Here is an 18,009-nt window from a genome sequence, read left to right as displayed (position 1 = left end):
CTGCAGGGAGCGATCAGCTAATCACCCGGCGGCCGGCAAGTGACAGCGCTCAGCTGATCACCCGGCGGCCGGCTGCAGGGAGCGATCAGCTGATCACCCGGCGGCCGGCAAGTGACAGCGCTCAGCTGATCACCCGGCGGCCGGCTGCAGGGAACGATCAGCTGATCACCCGGCGGCCGGCAAGTGACAGCGCTCAGCTGATCACTCGGCGGCCGGCTGCAGGGAGCGATCAGCTGATCACCCGGTGGCCGGCTCCAGGGAGCGATCAGCTGATCACCCGGCGGTCGGCTACTGGGAGCGATCAGCTGATCACCCGGCGGCCGGCTACTGGGAGCGATCAGCTGATCGTTCACAATAGTCTGCCGCCGGTAAAACTGTAAAAAAAAAATCAAAATGGATTCCGTTGTTTTGCAGCATCCGTTGCATCCGTTGTGCCACTATATGCAACACATCCGTTGCATCCGTTACACAACGCAATGCAACGGATGCCGTTCAACACAAGTGTGAAACTAGCCTAAGTTGTGTAATAGTAGAAATGTAACATATCAATTTTTATTGCTTATCTTATATATCTTTCATGGAAAAAGAAAACATATTGACCTAAGTACGATACAAATGATATATCCTAACTTCTAGTTAAGCATACCAGTGTTGGTTGTAGCAATTTCAGTACATCTCATTGTTCCATTCAAACACTGGCTAGCAAAAAAAGAAAAACATCATTAATTCTGAAATACTCCACAGTGTATCAAAACAGAAAAGATGAAGGTTACTCCATTCTGTCACATCAAATTTAGCTGAATATCATAAAAATATCTCTCAACAGCTCAATTCACAGGACATTTTAAAGCAAAACCATAGTCCTCAGGGAAATGCCCACAAATATTACAAGACTACTTACTTTCATGCAAATTAACACAAGCACTGAAAGCTAATCCTGCATACACCAGGCTCTCTATGTACAATGTCTATAGGTAGTGAGCTGCTTATCACTGAAAAGGTGTGTTGGACCAGGGCTCATGGTGTAGCCAGAGCAATAGTAAGGGGTACTTTGCACACTACGACATCGCATGTGCGATGTCGGTGGGGTCATGTCGAAAGTGACGCACTTCCTGCGTCGCTCTCGACATCATAGTGTGTAAAGCCTAGATGATACGATTAACGAGCGCAAAAGCGTCGTAATCGTATCATCGGTGTAGCGTCGGCGAAAACCATAATTACTTTGCTGCGACGGTCCAATGTTGTTCCTCGTTCCTGCGGCAGCACACATCGCTGTGTGTGAAGTCGCAGGAGCGAGGAACATCTCCTACCTGCTTCACTGCGGCTCCTGTCGGCTATGCGGAAGGAAGGAGATGGGCGGGATGTTTACGTCCTGCTCATCTCCGCCCCTCCGCTTCTATTGGCCGCCTGCCGTGTGACGTCGCTAATAAGCGAATAAGGAGGCGGGTCGCCAGCCAGAGCGATGTCGCAGGGCAAGGTGAGTGCATGTGAAGCTGGCGTAGTGATAATTTTCACTACGCCAGCTATCACCATGGCGTAGTGATAATTTTCGCTACGGCAGCTATCACCACATATCGCTGCTGCGACAGGGGCGGGGACTACCGCACTCGACATCGCAGGATCGGCTTGCGATGTCGTAGTGTGCAAAGTACCCCTAAGATCCTGGTGCTAAAACAATCATTGCAAGTAAACAACAGCAAAAAGCTGCCTGATAGTATACTCATCGCTGAAATCTTTGTTTTAGCCCATAGATCATGCTTTCTTCAGATTACATAGCAAAAACCTGCTGACAGATACCCTATAATATTAACTCTTTTTGTGAACAGTTCCTTTTCATCAGCATTTTACCAGCGCTATAGATGTTAGAACTTAATTTTACTCACTTTCCAGCATTCATTGCTCCTGCCGTTTTGCAAAGGTCTGCTTGCCCTAAACTAAAAGTCCACTTCTTTGTTATGTCTATATGCATTTCTGACAGACATGATAGCTGGTGTAGGAAGACAAAGACCTTCCTCAATGTGCTGTAAAATCTGTTCCCACATCACTGCTGGCAGAACTGACAGTGGACACAGAAGAGAGAAATTTAGTGCCTGCCACTTTGGAGTGATTTTTAGCTGAATATCCCATTTTGGGGAAATAAAGTAGTCTGCTAGTCATTTCATAGGACAACAGATGACCAGTTAACCATTCTATCCCAAACAACTTTCATTACATAAATTTCATCTTACCAAGAGCTAGATTGTCTCAAGATCACTTCCCCTGGATGATAGATTCTGCCCTTATAATAACAACGACAGCTTGATCTAAGAGGATTAAAAAAGGAATAAAAGTCAATTACAATAAATCAAAATAAACAGATCTCTCTTCTTTTTGCATTTCCTCTTTATTTTAATACTAGCTGTACTATCCGGCTTCGCCCGGGTTAATAACTGTTGTTAACAAACTAGAATGTATTAAGAAAAATGTATTCTGCACACAAAAACCACAAAACAAATAGATATAAATGTAATTATTAAAAGGCAAAAACTAAGCTAATAGAAGCATTTCCCAACATATATTTCAACACCACAGATATTCCACACAGATTTAACTAAATTGGCCAAGTAATGTGCTCCAGCTGTCTCTTTCCAGATCTGTCTCTTTCCCAGTCTGTCTCTTTCCCCGTCTGTCTGTGTCTGTCTCTTTCCCTGTCTGTCTCTTTCCAGGTCTGCATCTTTCCTTTATTTTAATATATTGAAGCTCATAGCATAAAAGTTATCTACACCATCAATCACACCTATAATAAATTTATATCTATGTTATAATGTTCATAAGATGTCAGAATAGTAGTAAACCCAGAGTAAAGTACTGTGAGATTTCACCTATCAATCAAGTTTGGTTTGATGATTTAGTGATATGCCACCAGGATTTATCTGCTTCAGAGACCTTGTACCTTTTATTATGATGCCACTTTTCACACATTACTTATACTTACACTTACAGACAGTGTTGGTCTGGCTACCGGAGAAACCGCCAGTAAAACCAGTCCTGGCTGCAGTTACCTGCATTGAACTCCAGAGCTCTCACCTGAGCTCCGGAGTGCAGCCCGGCTTGTCCGCAGCTGTGACATGAACTGAACCGCAATCGAGGGGAATCAGTTGGCGCTCGTGGTTCGGTCCTGCAAACCCTGAGTTCAGTCCAAGCTGCACTCCGGAGCTCAGGTGAGAGCTCCGGAGTTCAATGCAGGTAACCGCAGCCAGGTCTGGTATTACTGGCGGTTCCTCTGCTAGCCAGTATGATTCTGCTTACAGATATGCAGTAAAGACCACTTACTACAGAACGTATTTGTGTATAATCATCCCATAATACATACTGTAAGGACCATGTAGAATACAATTGTGCAAGAACATCATTTGAGATAGTTGTATTCTTCTTATGTATGCACTACTCAAAAAAAAAGATATTTGGCTTTTAGGTGAAATTTATGCAAGATGTAAAAAGTCCAAGCTTCAGAGATTTTTATCATGAAAGTAGAGCATTTAAGTAGAAGCATGTAATGGTGATTTCCTCATGTCAAATAATTTATTGAAACAAAATCCAAGAACAGTTGTTTGTATATCCAGGGGCGGACATATCAGTGGTGCAGCTGCACAGGGGCCAAATAAGTTAGTTTTCCCATTTCTATGTTCAAAGCAGGTAACATTTTGCATTTTGATTAGTTTTTGGGCTGCATAGGGCCCATATACATTTCTTGCACAGGGGCCCTATTCTGTCTGTGTCTTTTAGTGGGTATACAACCCCCTCTCCAAAAACAAAAAAGGCCACTGTCTCAATAACTTGTCATGTGGCCTTGAATATTAACTACAGCTTGCCAAAGATGTCTCATGCTGTACACAAGTTGAGTTATTGTCTCTTGAGGCTTGGGACATCCCACTCTTCTGGAAGGGTGGACCTCATGTCATTGAGGTTCTGGGGTACAGAGGTATGAGCCTCTACATAGAGATTCAGCTGATCTAATAGGTTATCTGGAGAAAGGGCAGGCCACTACATTTGAGGAACTCCATCAACTGTTAACTAATGATGCAACCTTGATGAGCTGGAGCATTGTCATCCATGAAGATGAAATTAGGCCTGTCTTGTTCATGCAGAGGCACAAAGACTGGAATTATGATGTTACTCAAGTAGCAGGGGCTTGTCATTGTACAATTCACAAAGTGTAGGGCAGTTCTGTATTGACTAGACACACCTGCTCACACTCTAATAGCACCATCACCACCAAAGGCTCATCTGGTGCCAACATAGCGCTCCGCTTGACATTTCCAACATCGTTAGTGGCCATCATTTCTGCTCAGTGTGAATCGACTTTCATCAGTGAACAGTACTGAGGCCCACTTGTCCCTCCTCCAGCAAGACGATGATACTTGTGCGTGGTGATGTGGTCAGGTACTCTTGCAGATCATCTAGCACGCAGACCATGCTGATGTAAACAATTTTGAATGGTCTGATGTTACATTTGGGTGCATCTCATCTATCTTAAATGTGCCTGGAGTTGTGTACCATTCATCATCTGGTTCCAAAGGCCATTGTTCACAATGAAAAACTAACAGAAATATTCCCAGAATATCAAAATTTATTACAATCATAAAAGTGTAAGAAAACATACACAATTGTCACACTGATTACTATGTGCCTATCCCACGATATGCATACAAATCAGAGTTAAGAGGGGGTTAATGCCGCGCATCAGCCAAAATGAAGGTGTAGCACGTTGATGTTATAAACGTATTCTTTTAATCCATCAGTCTACGCGTTTCGAGGATATACCTCTCCTTCAGGACCAGTGCATCAACACAGCAACCCACGATAGTCATATCTGTATATATGACGCCCTGGGCAAGCCAGGGGTCACAGGTCATCACACCACCACACCCTACACCCCAGTTAGGAACACCAAGGCTACCAAAATCCTTGTTGCCTTCCTCCAGGGGCTGATGTTCACACCAGGGGGTGGGCCAGGCGGTTGGCTCCGCCCACCGAGGAGTTCACAGCCCTGGAGGCGGGAGGAACCAGGCAGTTCAGTTAGGGAGGTGAAGGAGTAAACAGTGAAGTTGAGCTCAGGCAGAGCTTAAGTGAGGAAAGTGAAGTGAAGTGGAAGGAAGGAGTAGTGAAGCTAAAGAGAGAAGCTGAAGTGACAGTAGTAAAGCCTGAAGTTAGTCCGGCTATGTGCCTGGACAGCGACAGCAAGGTCAGCAGACGGCGGTGACAGTCTGCAGGGGGACTGCTCGGAGGTTGCTGGAAGGACCGCGGACGGGTAGTGACCCGGCGGTCTGGAGCAGTATACGAAGAACAGTCCCGAAGTATACGAAGAACCCAACAAGATGGGTGGGAACCCATCGCAACCATTATCAACATAGGTGCAGGACAGAGCGACCGTCACCGACTGGGAAAAGCAAGTGCAGCCCTCCGTGGGAACCGTCTTTCCAGCCATGTGTTTTACCGAGAACTGTGTCATCGTCTCAGGCTGAGTGAGTACCACAGTGCTGCAAGGCACAGCGCTGCCCCCGCGTCCCTGCGCCCACCAAGCTCTGCATCTCTCACCTCATCACTGGGCCCCGGGATCACCAACCCCTACCCACAGAGGGGCAACACAACAACGGGCTGCTCCATACCATCCCTCCCGGGATCCCCATACAGAGCAGTGGTGGTGTCAACAAATCACCACAACCGTGGGTGGCGTCACGGACAATAAACAATTCCCACACCCAACAACCCCCTTTCACTCACGGGTGAGGAGCGCCGCTCGAGTCCTCGGGATCCGGCTCATCGCTCGAGCCACCGAGCAGCAGCGGCAGGCCGCAGCAGCCGCAGCAGCAGCCGGACCCGAGCAGTAGGGAGAGCGCGGCGTCCCCTCCTCCGCCCGCGACAACTTGGCGTCACGAACAGGATCTTACCGCTCTGCCGTTGGGTAGAGGTGCGCCTTGTGACCGCCGGAGGTATCCGGCTGAAAAATTTCAGAAGTCGCCATCTTTGGCGCGAAAAGTTCCCGCTCGAGCGTCTTCTCGAGTAGCAGAGGCGCGAAGGCCAAAACCCCGCCCCAAGAGAGGAGGGGCCGGAAAGAAGCTAAGGGGGACGCGATGGCGGCTGGCTGCATGTGAGAGCAGCTATAAAAGCAGGGACGCCAGGAGGACTCTGCAGACATCTTGTTCCTGGGAAAAGCCGCCAGCAGCATGTGGATGCCGTCCCGCGACACCATAGCCCCCGCGCCTGGAACCGCGGCGTGGGTGGAGATCCGGACCGCGCAGCTCTACCAACGGCTGCAGGTTAGGATGCAGCTCCTCATGGAGGAGTGGGAGACTGACATGGCGGACGTTATAGCAGCCGTGCGGAGACGCGAGGAGGAGGCGGAGGAAGGGAGGGTGAGTGACCCACGCCCCGATGCCCTGGAAGGGCCTGTCATCGTGGCTGCGGGACCCGGTCCGAGCCCTCTCCCCCCGCTGCCTCCCTCGCCACCCGTCTCGGAGGCCGTGACCCCGCCACTAGGCCTGCTACCACCGCAACCGGTAGCACTACCCAGCATGCCCGCCCAGGCGGGCCGACCTGCAGCCGGAGCCCGTAGTCGACCGGAGGTGCTGCCTTGGAAGGCTCCGAAAACCGCACCGGAGGCGTCTCCAGAGAAAGTCCCCGAGCCAGAGCTGATGAACCGTTCCGAGCCGGAGGCCCAGCTGCGGAAAGCCCCTGTGCCCATCCCCCACACCTCGGCTGAGGTAGCGCCGGGTTGTCGCTGCAAGGCGGCGCCTAAGGCCAAGACGCCACGGGACTTGCCGCCCAGATCTCTGACAGTGGGCATCGTCCTGAATGTCCCGCGGGGCCCAACCCGTGCGCCGGAGCTCGCAGCAGCGCCGTATTGGGACAGGGAGCCGGTACCGCTGGGCCTGGAGATCGGTGAGAGAGAGAGGAAGAAGGCGGAACTGGTGGCCCGAGCAATTAGAGAGAAGGAGAGCCTCCGTCAAGCAACGTTCCGGGTCCGGGGCCCGCTGTACGAAGGGCAGGTGAGGCGGCTTGATGTCCGCCGGGGCTATGGGTTTATATATGAACCGGGCCTGGAGGCCGAAGTGTTTGTAGCCCGGCGGGATGTGAATGCCCACCTGCCTGAAGAGCATCCCGGCCGTAACCTAATGCCGGGCGACATTGTGCAGTACACCCGGCACTGTGGGGAAAGGGGGTGGTTCGCGCTGGACGCTAAACCAAGGGGCAGCCAGGAGTCCCGAGTGAGCGCCGCGCCCCCTCCCTCAGGTGATGTTGAGGACCCGGAGTAAGGGCAGCGGATGCCCGCTGCAGCCGTCCCCGTTGGGACCACCACTGAGTTTTTGTTTGAAAAGTTTGAAAAAATATGCAAATGAAAGTAATCAACTGATGGAGTAACCTGATCTACCATTATTGAGAAAACCGGCCGTTGCCGGCACCGTTGTCCCTGTGGGGACCGTTTAAAAAGTTGGCATGGAGGACTTTCCATGGACAAGCCCGTGAACTTGCAGGGCAACCACAGACGTTAGTGGCTTGTAAATAAGTTGTTTTACCGTTACCGTTTCCGCATTGCCGCCTCCGGAGAGGCAGGTTGGAGGGAGGGCCCTCAGCAGAGCAGGCTGGGGCCCAGCCACCACAGGAACCGGTGGCTACCCTCTGGAGGGGAAGGACAGATCCCGCTCAGGTAATTTGTGCTGGACTTGGGTCAAGGGCTGCCTGGGTTTTAGGGGCAGCATCAGGGCCAGGTTGCTTGGGTGGGAGAGAGCGGAGACCGTAACCGTAAACCGTTTTGTAACGTTTAAGAAATGTGCCTCCCGTTGTGGGATGATGTTATAATTTATATAATGTTACCGTTTTACCTTTTTACCTTTTTCAGAAAATAAAACCGGTGTTGGACGGGCAGCCCGCGGACGGTCTGCATTTTGCTAAGGGGGAATGTGACGCCCTGGGCAAGCCAGGGGTCACAGGTCATCACACCACCACACCCTACACCCCAGTTAGGAACACCAAGGCTACCAAAATCCTTGTTGCCTTCCTCCAGGGGCTGATGTTCACACCAGGGGGTGGGCCAGGCGGTTGGCTTCGCCCACCGAGGAGTTCACAGCCCTGGAGGCGGGAGGAACCAGGCAGTTCAGTTAGGGAGGTGAAGGAGTAAACAGTGAAGTTGAGCTCAGGCAGAGCTTAAGTGAGGAAAGTGAAGTGAAGTGGAAGGAAGGAGTAGTGAAGCTAAAGAGAGAAGCTGAAGTGACAGTAGTAAAGCCTGAAGTTAGTCCGGCTGTGTGCCCGGACAGTGACAGTAAGGTCAGCAGACGGCGGTGACAGTCTGCAGGGGGACTGCTCGGAGGTTGCTGGAAGGACCGCGGACGGGTAGTGACCCGGCGGTCTGGAGCAGTATACGAAGAACAGTCAGCACCAGGGCAGGGGCCTTTCGGATCCCGGCAAGGCTTGGAGTCGCCGTGAATTTGCCAAATCCGTCAGTGAAGGGGACGTCTGTCTCCAAACAACCAAGTCCCGATTGAAGGCAACAGTCCAACCGTTACAGAGAGACACCGCCACCGCCAGGGCACCAGTTTCTCAGGGCCAGCGCCTGCGGGCAAAGTAGGGCTCCTCCGGCCCATATCCAAGCCGGGGAGCGGGTTACCGGTGGGAACCCATCACAACCATTATCAACATAGGTACAGGACAGAGGGACCGTCACCGTCACCGACTGGGGAAAGCAAGTGCAGCCATCCGTGGGAACCGTCTTTCCAGCCGTGTGTTTTACCGAGAACTGTGTCATCGTCTCAGGCTGAGTGAGTACCACAGTGCCGCAAGGCACAGCGCTGCCCCCGTGTCCCTGCGCCCACCAAGCCCTGCATCTCTCACCTCATCACTGGGCCCCGGGATCACCAACCCCTACCCACGGAGGGGCAACACAACAATGGGCTGCTCCATACCATCCCTCCCGGGATCCCCATACAGAGCAGCGGTGGTGTCAACAAATCACCACAACCGTGGGTGGCGTCACGGACAATAAACAATTCCCACACCCAACAACCCCCTTTCACTCACGGGTGAGGAGTGCCACTCGAGTCCCCGGGATCCGGCCCATCGCTCGAGCCACCGAGCAGCAGCGGCAGGCCGCAGCAGCCGCAGCAGCAGCCGGACCCGAGCAGTAGGGAGAGCGCGGCGTCCCCTCCTCCGCCCGCGACATATATATTAACCTTGTCCTATCCAATAAAATTTCCTGTTCTGCCCATTGAAATTCTATTATAATTGGGAAAAACGTCAAAACAGAATTTTGAAATATGAATGAATTTTGTAAAATAAATCAAGAGGAAATCAATTTATTCACATGTGAATGATAAACAAGGCAGTGGGCCGACAAAGGATATGGATTATTTGACGCATTTCCCAGTAACAAGACGGTTCATCAGGAGGCCTGAATATGATATAGATGATGTTAGACTTTCAGACATGCAGTCCCATAGTGCAATCTCCACCGGATAAATCCAGCATGTGGTACAGAAATACTGCAACTGAGGGTGCCTCCGCTCTCTGCAGCATGTAATATCGTTGCAGTATTTCTGTACCGCATGCTGGATTTATCTGAAAGTCTGATATGTCTGAAAGTCTAGCATCATCTATATTGTATTCAGGCCTCCAGATGAACCGTCTTGTTACGGGGAAACGCTCCGAGGCAAATCATCCATACTTCATGGCGGCGACACTACAGAGAGGATCGACCGCACAATTCATCTTAACAGCGGTCTTAACCACCTCTTTTCGGTCCTGGCTTTGAATACTTTAGCAAAGATATCTGGATATAAAGGACTTGATTATTGTTCTAAGCTAAGTATTGCTTGTAGGATATTTTTGTCATCTGTATATTGCACAAGGTTTCTTGTAGTAGCCGCCATTTGTATGTGATGATTTTATAGTCCCTATAAGTCCTATGGTCCCTTGTTCCCCCCAAATAGTTCCTGGTATCCAGGGATAAGGGGTAGGAACGTGGATATACATTGTTATGTGGACTTCTTGATTATCTATGCATTTAGGGACGTTCTTTAATATATACAGATATGACTATCGTGGGATAGGCACTTAGTAGTCAGTGTGACAATTGAGTATGTTTTTTACACTTTTATGATTGTAATAAATTTTGATATTCTGAGAATATTTTGTGTTAGTTTAGCATATTATATTCTCAACTCATTGTTAACCAGTCATTCATTGTTCACAATGAAGCAGTCATCAGTGTGGGATGCTGGTGAAGGACATCCATTTCTATTCCTTTCTGTGACTCTTTTCGGTCTCTCTGTATCTCTGTTACAACCTGCTGATGATACTCTTTGACACTCTAAGCTCAGTGGTCACTTGCGTCTGAGATTGCCATGCTTGAAGCCTCACAATGGCAAGATACTGGTGATCAATTGCTAGGTGTGGTCTTGGTCTCATGGTGTCAAAATGTGAACAGCATGATGAGGAGGACTGCTTATATACCAATTCTAATTGAACCCTGAAATTTATTGTGCGATTTAAGGATCAAATAACTGTTGTGAATTTTGCCATTAAGCTCTTTGTTAGAGAACAGCAAGTTGTGCAAAAAGTCCTGAAACATTGAATAGTTTGACATGTGCATTCAAAAGTTTAGAGAAGGTCACATTAAGGTCACCTGAAAAGGTTAGAGTGCATTTTAGGATCATCCTGAAATTTCACAAGCCAAATATCCCTAACTGTTTGTGAGTAGTGAATATTGTGAGATGACAATACTCAAATAAGTTCTGCTATAAATGTTGAGTTGGGATTACAACCTATGTCAAATTCTGTTTGTTTTGGAGATCATTTTTAGGAGCTTTTTGCTTCAAATCTATGATCTGCTCTAGGATGAAGAATTGCTGCTACTGATTTTTTTTTTATTATTGCATTCAGGCCTCATTCACATGACCGTTCTGTCTGTCCTGGTTAGTTCCTGTTTTTTTGCGGACCCACGGACAGGACCATCTTTTCAATGTCTTTTATGTACGATTGGATGGCACACGGAAGCACTTCCGTGTGCATCCAATCCTATAAAAAAACACATTGGATACCTTATGTCCGTTCCGTTATTATGGAACATGTCCTATTCTGTTCTGTAATAACGGACCATGACTCAATACAAGTCAATGGACTCGCAAAATCCCCGGAAGCCGCACGGAAGCTCTTCCGTGTGACCTCCGTCAGGTGCCCGTGCAGTCTGTGTCCCACTCCCGCACCAGCCCCACAGCTGCTCGCACTGCAGTGTCAGCATATGCCCGCACTGCAATGTCAGCTTATGGCAGCACTGCAATGTCAGCATATGCGGCACTGCAGTGCGAGCAGCTGTGGGGATGATGAACGTTGCCATCAGGAGGTTAGTAAAGTTCATTACCTGCGGTGATGAAGTACTGCCCTCCTGACATCAGCGCTCGTCACTGACAGCCGCATTCTCACATCCCCTCTCGTGGCCAGCCCAAGGCTGTGACTAGCAGTGACGTCACAGGCTGCTCACAAGAGGTGATCTGAGAACGCGGTGGGCATAGAAGTCAGTGACCAGCACTGACGTCAGGAGTGCAGCGCCTTCCATCAGGTAATGTACCAGCAGGTAATGTACCTCGCTAACCTTCTGAAGTCAGTGCTGGTCATGCGCTGCAGTGACCTGGGCTGACCTCATGATGTTAGCCCAGGTCAGTGCACTGCTCTCCCAGTCATTGAACATTGAACCTTCTGTTCTTCATTGACTGGGACAGTGAGTATGGATTGTCGTGGGACCCCCTTATTGGATTACACCGGACCCAGATTTGTTTTTTCTTTTCAATAAATTGGTGAAAGAGGGAATGTGTTGGGGAGGGTTTTTTTTTAAATAAAAATTTGTTTGTTGTCTATTTTTTTTAATTACTAACTGGGTTACTGATGTGAGGTATCTGATAGACGCCGTGACATCAGTAACCCCAGGGCTTGATGCCAGGTGACATTACACATCTGGTATCAGCCCCATATATTACCCCGTTTGCCACAGCACCAGGGCATCGGGATGAGCTGGGGAAAAATAAGCACCAGGATTGGCACATCTAGTGGATGCGCCACTTCTGGGGTGGATGCGGCCTGCTATTCTTAGGCTGGGGAGGGTCCAAGAACCGCGGACCTCCCTAGTCTGAGAATACCAGACCACAGCTGTCCGCTTTACCTTGGCTGGTGATCCAATTTAAGGGGGACCCTACGTTTTTTGTTTTAAATTATTTATTTAATTTAAAATAACAGTGTGGAGTGCACTCTGTTATGGATTACCAGCCAAGGTGAAGCTGCCAGCTGTGGTCTGCAGGCTGCAGCCGTCTGCTTTACCCGAGCTGGCTACAAAAAATAGGGGGACCCCACATCGTTTTTTTTAATTATTTATTTTTAAATACAAGGCTAAGCACCCTTTAGTGCCACATGAAAGGCACTAAAGGGTGCAAGATTACAAAATGCTTGGGAGTGGGACATTATATGTCTTTCTCATCTATTATCTATCTATCCCTCTATCTATCCCTCCATTCAATCATTCATTCATTCTTTCATTCATCCCTCTATCTATCTTTTTATCTATTCATCTATCTATCCATCTATCTATCCCTCTATTTATCTATATCTAGCTATCTATCTATTTATCTATCTAGCTGCTTTCGTTTTTTTTGTGGTCCGCAAAAAAAAAGGAAGGCACACAAATGACACACGGCCCGTATACGGAATGGAATGGAGGTCACGCAGATGCCACATGGATGCATCCATGAAAAAACAGACCGTGTTTTGCGGACTGCAAAAACGGAACGGTCATGTGAATGAGCTCTTATTTTGTGTAATCAGAACATCTACTGATCTTTTTCTCTTGTTGTCTTACATACGTTTTATAAATCTTTTGAGATAAAATTTCTATAATGGATCTCCCACAGTGTCGGACTGGGGTACCAAGGACCAAACAGTAAAATAGTTTCTGGCTGCCCAGTTTTTAGCTACATATAAATATTATTGGCCACGGTTAGGGGATACTATGTGGATTGCTACCTTTCCATTTCATTTAAGCCTATTCTTCTAATAAAGTAATATAATGGGTAGATTGTTAAATAAATGAGATCCTGGCTTTATCTACATATCATGCATCAAGTATTTTCTGCCAAGCACTACTCATGTGGCAGGTGTACTGCAAAGTGGCCCACCGGAGAATTCCCCTGTTCCCCTCGGGGCCAGTCCAAGTCTGGTCCCCTATATATCACCTGTCATTTATTACTCAAGGATGTTCTAATGAGTTTAAGATTGCTTTTAGCGCTCCCTATCCATCACTACTTAAAGCCCAGCTTTGATGGGTATAGACCATTTTACTATACTGGTATTAAATTATCTAAGCAATACAAACAATGTTAATAATCTCACCAATACAACCCCATTTATAACCCAAATCCCACTTTAAAGAACTTTCATAATCAAAGCAGGACATATAACTGTCACAGAATCAGAACCACCCTGAACTGCATCTGATATACACACATACACTCACAACCTGGTTGTTGATTATTCCATGGACAGCACACATACAAATTATATGCTATAGGGCTATTCACATGTCCATTATTTTTCAGCCCAAAACAGAGACATGTCCTATTCTGGTCCTTTCTATGGACAGAACCCATTCAAGTAAATGATTTTGTGAAACGAAAACAGATGGCAAACAGAAGACACACCGGACACACAGAAAGAAGGGCAGTGAGCCCCATAGGGGTGAATGGACCCCATGACGATCGGGAGGGTGCAAGGTTAGGAAAGGGTTAATAGGTTTGCATGGGATGGGGGATGTGTGGGAGTACAGGATTGGTAGTAGGGAGCTGTAAGGGGATTGGGGGGGAGCAAGGAAGGGGTGGGGTGTTGGGAGAGGTATAAGAGAGGGGGGTGTGCTGTTTACCTCCCCTTTCGTCGATTGATCTTTGTGTCCCAGGACGTAGTGCTGCTGCTGCTTCCTGCCATGGCTGCCCTTGCTGAACTCCTGGAGATGGTGCGGGGGGCATCCGAGGTCATGGGAGTGGATGCCCTGAGGCAGCAGCTGGCAGCGGTCTGTGGGGCTGGAGCGGCGCCGCCTGCTGTTCCAGGGCCCGGGCCGTGGCTACGTGCTCGGCGGGCGCGACCGCCGGAGCGCTACTCCCCCAGCTGGAGGGGGAGAATCAGATCAAGGAGCCCCTGCGGGGACCCTCCGGAGCAGCGGCGGAGCCCTCCAACTAACCTAGGGGAGCAGTCGGCCACCGGGAGGAATCCGCGACGGAGATCCCGTGGGTCGGGGGTGGGCGGAGCCTCTGCGAGGCCCACTTCCGGTCCGCGGCCTGCGCAGCACCAGACCGGAGCATGGATGACGGCAGCCCCCAGTGATGTGCCGGCTGGGGGTGGCGCTCGGCGTGCCGGATTGCCGGAGGAGACTCCCTGCAGGCCGCAGGGGAGAGCAACAGGACGGGGGATGGGAGCGGATGTGAGCGGTGAGGTCAGGAGATCGGAGGAGGGGTACGGTGGCCCGCAGGCACAGAGGAGATCGGTAGTCACGGTCCCCCCCGGCGAGGAGCGTGCTGGGGGTGGGTCCCGGCGAGGAGCAAGCTCGGCACGGCCTTCCGGCAGTCGGCAGGGAGGGAGCCCACTGAGGACGACAGGAGAAGGGGCGGCGCAGCAGGATATCACGATTACAGCGGGAAGAGACGGCGGCAGGGCGCCACGGCGGGAGAAAAGGAAGAGGTCAAGCAGGAGTCGCCCAGACGAGCGGGGTGCGGTGACCGTGGGGGTCGACGGCCGCCAGGTGCGGGCTGTCCCCTCGCTGGTCCCCCCTGAGGATTTCGGCAGCGCATCAGACTCCAGCGAGGAAGAAGGAGCAGCGGCAGGTCGGACGGAGCGGCAGCTGGAAGATCGTGGCACGGCTGTTCCGGCGTCGGCTCAACGGCAGCCTGGTGAGCAGACAACAGAAATGTTACATGCTGTGGGTAGCGCGGGCGGGGGCGGGGGTTCCGTCGCGGGACGCGTTGCGCTGGGGGCGAGTGCGGTCGGGCAGTCTGGTTTACCGGGTCCGGAGTTTTGGGGGCAGCTTTTGGGGGTGTTGCAGGGGTTGTCTGCGGAACGGGTTAGTCGGACTGGGCCTGGGGCTCCGGTGGGGGCGTGGGTGGGCCCCACGGAGGTGGTGCGGACAGAAGCGCCGGTGCGCGATGTTGCTGCGGGGGACACGACCTCGGCGGCAGGTACGGGACAGGAGGCTGGTGGGGCGGCTTCCGTGGGTGCGAGTAAGGAGGCGGAAAAGGAAAAAGAAAAGGAGGATGAGTTTGGATGATAGGGCACGGAGTGAAATTTATGTGTGCTTTGAAGGGCAGTTAGGGGTTCATTTGAAAAAGGAGGTGAGGGAAAAGATTTGGAAGGGGGAGTATGTGGAAATTTTTTCCCTGCTTCCCTTGGAAAAGTTTAATTTGGATAAGGTGAAACCTAGTGATACAAAAAAGGAGAAGGAGGATGAGGAAAAACGGCGATATAGGTTGATCCCGAGGACGTTTACCAATTGGTTGCAGGCCTTTGCTATCTTAGCCAGTGTGATCGGGGAAAAGGAGCCGGAGCATTGTTCCGCCCTATTTGGATATATGGACGCGATAGGGGAAGCGTATAGAGTATACGGCGGTTTGGGGTGGTTGAGATATGATGAGCAGTTCCGGCAGCGGAAGGCTCTGCGGCCGGGAGTCCAGTGGGGCCACAAGGATATTTCTTTGTGGATGCGGTTAATGACGGCGCCGGCTCAGCCCTTTCGAGGGGGTGCCGGGAGCCTGGGTGCGAGTGGCGGGTCCTCGGCTGGACAGAAAAAGGGAGCTTGTTGGCAGTATAACGAGGGACAGTGTAAGTTCGGGGCCTCTTGTCGGTTCAGACACGAGTGTTCCGGATGTGGAGGGTCCCACCCTCTGGCCAGGTGCTTCAAGAAAGGCAAAGGAAAGGCGGGGGAGGGGTCTGGAAAAAGGGAGGACGCCAGTGAGGGTAGAGGCGATGCTTCCCTATTTAAGTAGATACCCGGATGTGCGGGCGGCGGAGTTGTTGGAACGTGGTTTTACAGAGGGCTTTCGGATTCCGTTTGAATCTGAGGCGCCGGTGTTTCGCCCGGGAAACTTGCGGTCCGCAAAAGAACATCCGGCGGTGGTGAAGGAAAAGCTGCAGAAGGAGGTGGAGTTGGGGAGGATGGCGGGCCCATTCCAGGACCCGCCATTCTCTAATTTACGGATTTCCCCCCTTGGGGTGGTACCTAAGAAGGAGCCGAACAAATTTCGGCTCATTCATCATTTATCTTATCCGGCGGGATTGTCGGTGAATGATGGGATATCACCGGAATTGTCGGCGGTATGTTATGTATCGTTCGATAGGGCCTTGGAGCTGGTAAGGGTAGCGGGGCGGGGGGCCCTGATGGCAAAGGCGGATGTGGAAGCAGCTTTTCGTTTACTCCCGGTGCATCCAGAGAGCTTTCATCTCTTAGGGTGTATGTGGGATGGTGAATACTATGTGGATCGTTGCCTGCCGATGGGCTGTTCCATTTCGTGTGCTTATTTTGAGGCATTCAGTACGTTTGTGGAATGGGTAGTCAAGGAGGTGGCAGGAGTCCATTCGGTGATTCACTATTTGGATGACTTCTTTTGCGTGGGTCCGGCGGGCTCTTCGGTTTGCTCCTTGTTGTTGTTTACGTTAGAGCGGATCGCGCGGAGCCTGGGTATTCCGTTGGCAAAAGACAAAACAGAAGGGCCGGTGACGGTATTATGTTTCTTAGATACACTGGCAATGGAATGCCGGTTGCCGGAGGGAAAGCTGTTGGATTTGAAGGCGTCGGTGCGGTTTTTGTCTCAGGCCAAGAAGGTGCGGTTGCGCGAGTTGCAGTCAGTGCTCGGAAAATTGAATTTCGCTTGTCGCATTATGCCGATGGGGCGGATATTTAATAGGAGACTGGCGAGCGCAACCGCAGGGGTAAAAGCTCCAAATCACTTTGTCAGAGTGACAAAAATGATGAAAGGGGATTTGTTGGTGTGGGAGGAGTTCTTGGACCGGTACAACGGTCGGACCCTTTGGATGAGCGAGGCGGTGTCCAATAGCCAGCTGGAATTGTACACGGATGCGGCTGGGGCGACAGGTTTTGGAGCAATTTTTCAAACGCGCTGGTGCGTGGGAAAGTGGCCGCGGCGGTGGGTGGAAGCAGGTTTGGTGAGGAATTTGGCGCTGTTGGAATTGTTTCCCATTATTGTGGCGGTGGAGTTGTGGGGCCCTGTTTTTGCTGGAAGAAGGGTTTGCATGCATTGTGACAACATGGCGGTGGTGCATTCCATCAACGCACTGTCGGCAAAATCCCCGCCGGTTGTGGGGTATTTAAGGCATCTAGTGTTGCGTTGTTTGGAGTTAAACATTTGCGTGGTGGCTCGGCATGTGCCTGGGATTCGCAACGAGGTGGCTGATGCGCTATCACGGTTTCAGTTTTGCAGGTTCAGGAAGCTGGTGCCGGAAGCGGACGCGGAGGAGGAACCTTGCCCGAACTGGCTGTGGGACCTGGCATCGGTGTAGCTTTTGAGGGAATTCGGAGATCGGTGTCTGAGGCTACTTGGTGCCGATATCAGGCGGTGTGGCAGGAATGGGCAAAGTTGGAAAGTAGGGAGTTCATGGAGTCGGGTTACCAGGGTCGAGTGTTGGGGGTACTGATGTTAATAAGTGGGGATTTTTCGGAAGGCAGGTCTGTTTCGGTGATTGGTTGCAAGTTGGCGGCGTTGGCCTTTTTGTTCCAGATGCAAGGGGTTCGGGACGCGACTAAGGATTTTCTGGTGCGACAGGCGATGAAGGGTTTTCGAAAAGGGGCTCAGTCGCGTGACTGTAGGCGGCCGGTGTCATTGCCATTGTTGGTGCGTTTGGTGGGGTGTTTAGGGGAGTTGTGTTCGTCTCCTTATGAGCGGGTGTTGTTCTCGGTAGCTTTTGTACTGGCGTTTTTTGGGGCCTTTCGTATTG

General features: G+C 50.7%; 1 protein-coding gene across 1 annotated transcript in view; it reads right to left on the bottom strand.

Moving 5' to 3' along the window:
- Positions 1–18,009, bottom strand: part of OTOGL (otogelin like) — a 315,223-nt gene that overhangs the window by 187,280 nt on the left and 109,934 nt on the right. Inside the window, exons 21-22 of the mRNA XM_075344757.1 lie at positions 2,229–2,303; positions 647–699 (exon numbers count right to left, since the gene is read on the bottom strand). Coding sequence (XP_075200872.1) covers positions 647–699; positions 2,229–2,303 — 128 coding nt within the window. The remainder of the gene's footprint in view (positions 1–646; positions 700–2,228; positions 2,304–18,009) is intronic.

The sequence above is a fragment of the Anomaloglossus baeobatrachus genome, chromosome 4 (assembly GCF_048569485.1).
Source record: "Anomaloglossus baeobatrachus isolate aAnoBae1 chromosome 4, aAnoBae1.hap1, whole genome shotgun sequence".
Lineage (NCBI taxonomy): Eukaryota > Metazoa > Chordata > Amphibia > Anura > Aromobatidae > Anomaloglossus > Anomaloglossus baeobatrachus.
This window is presented reverse-complemented; position numbering and strand designations above follow the sequence as displayed.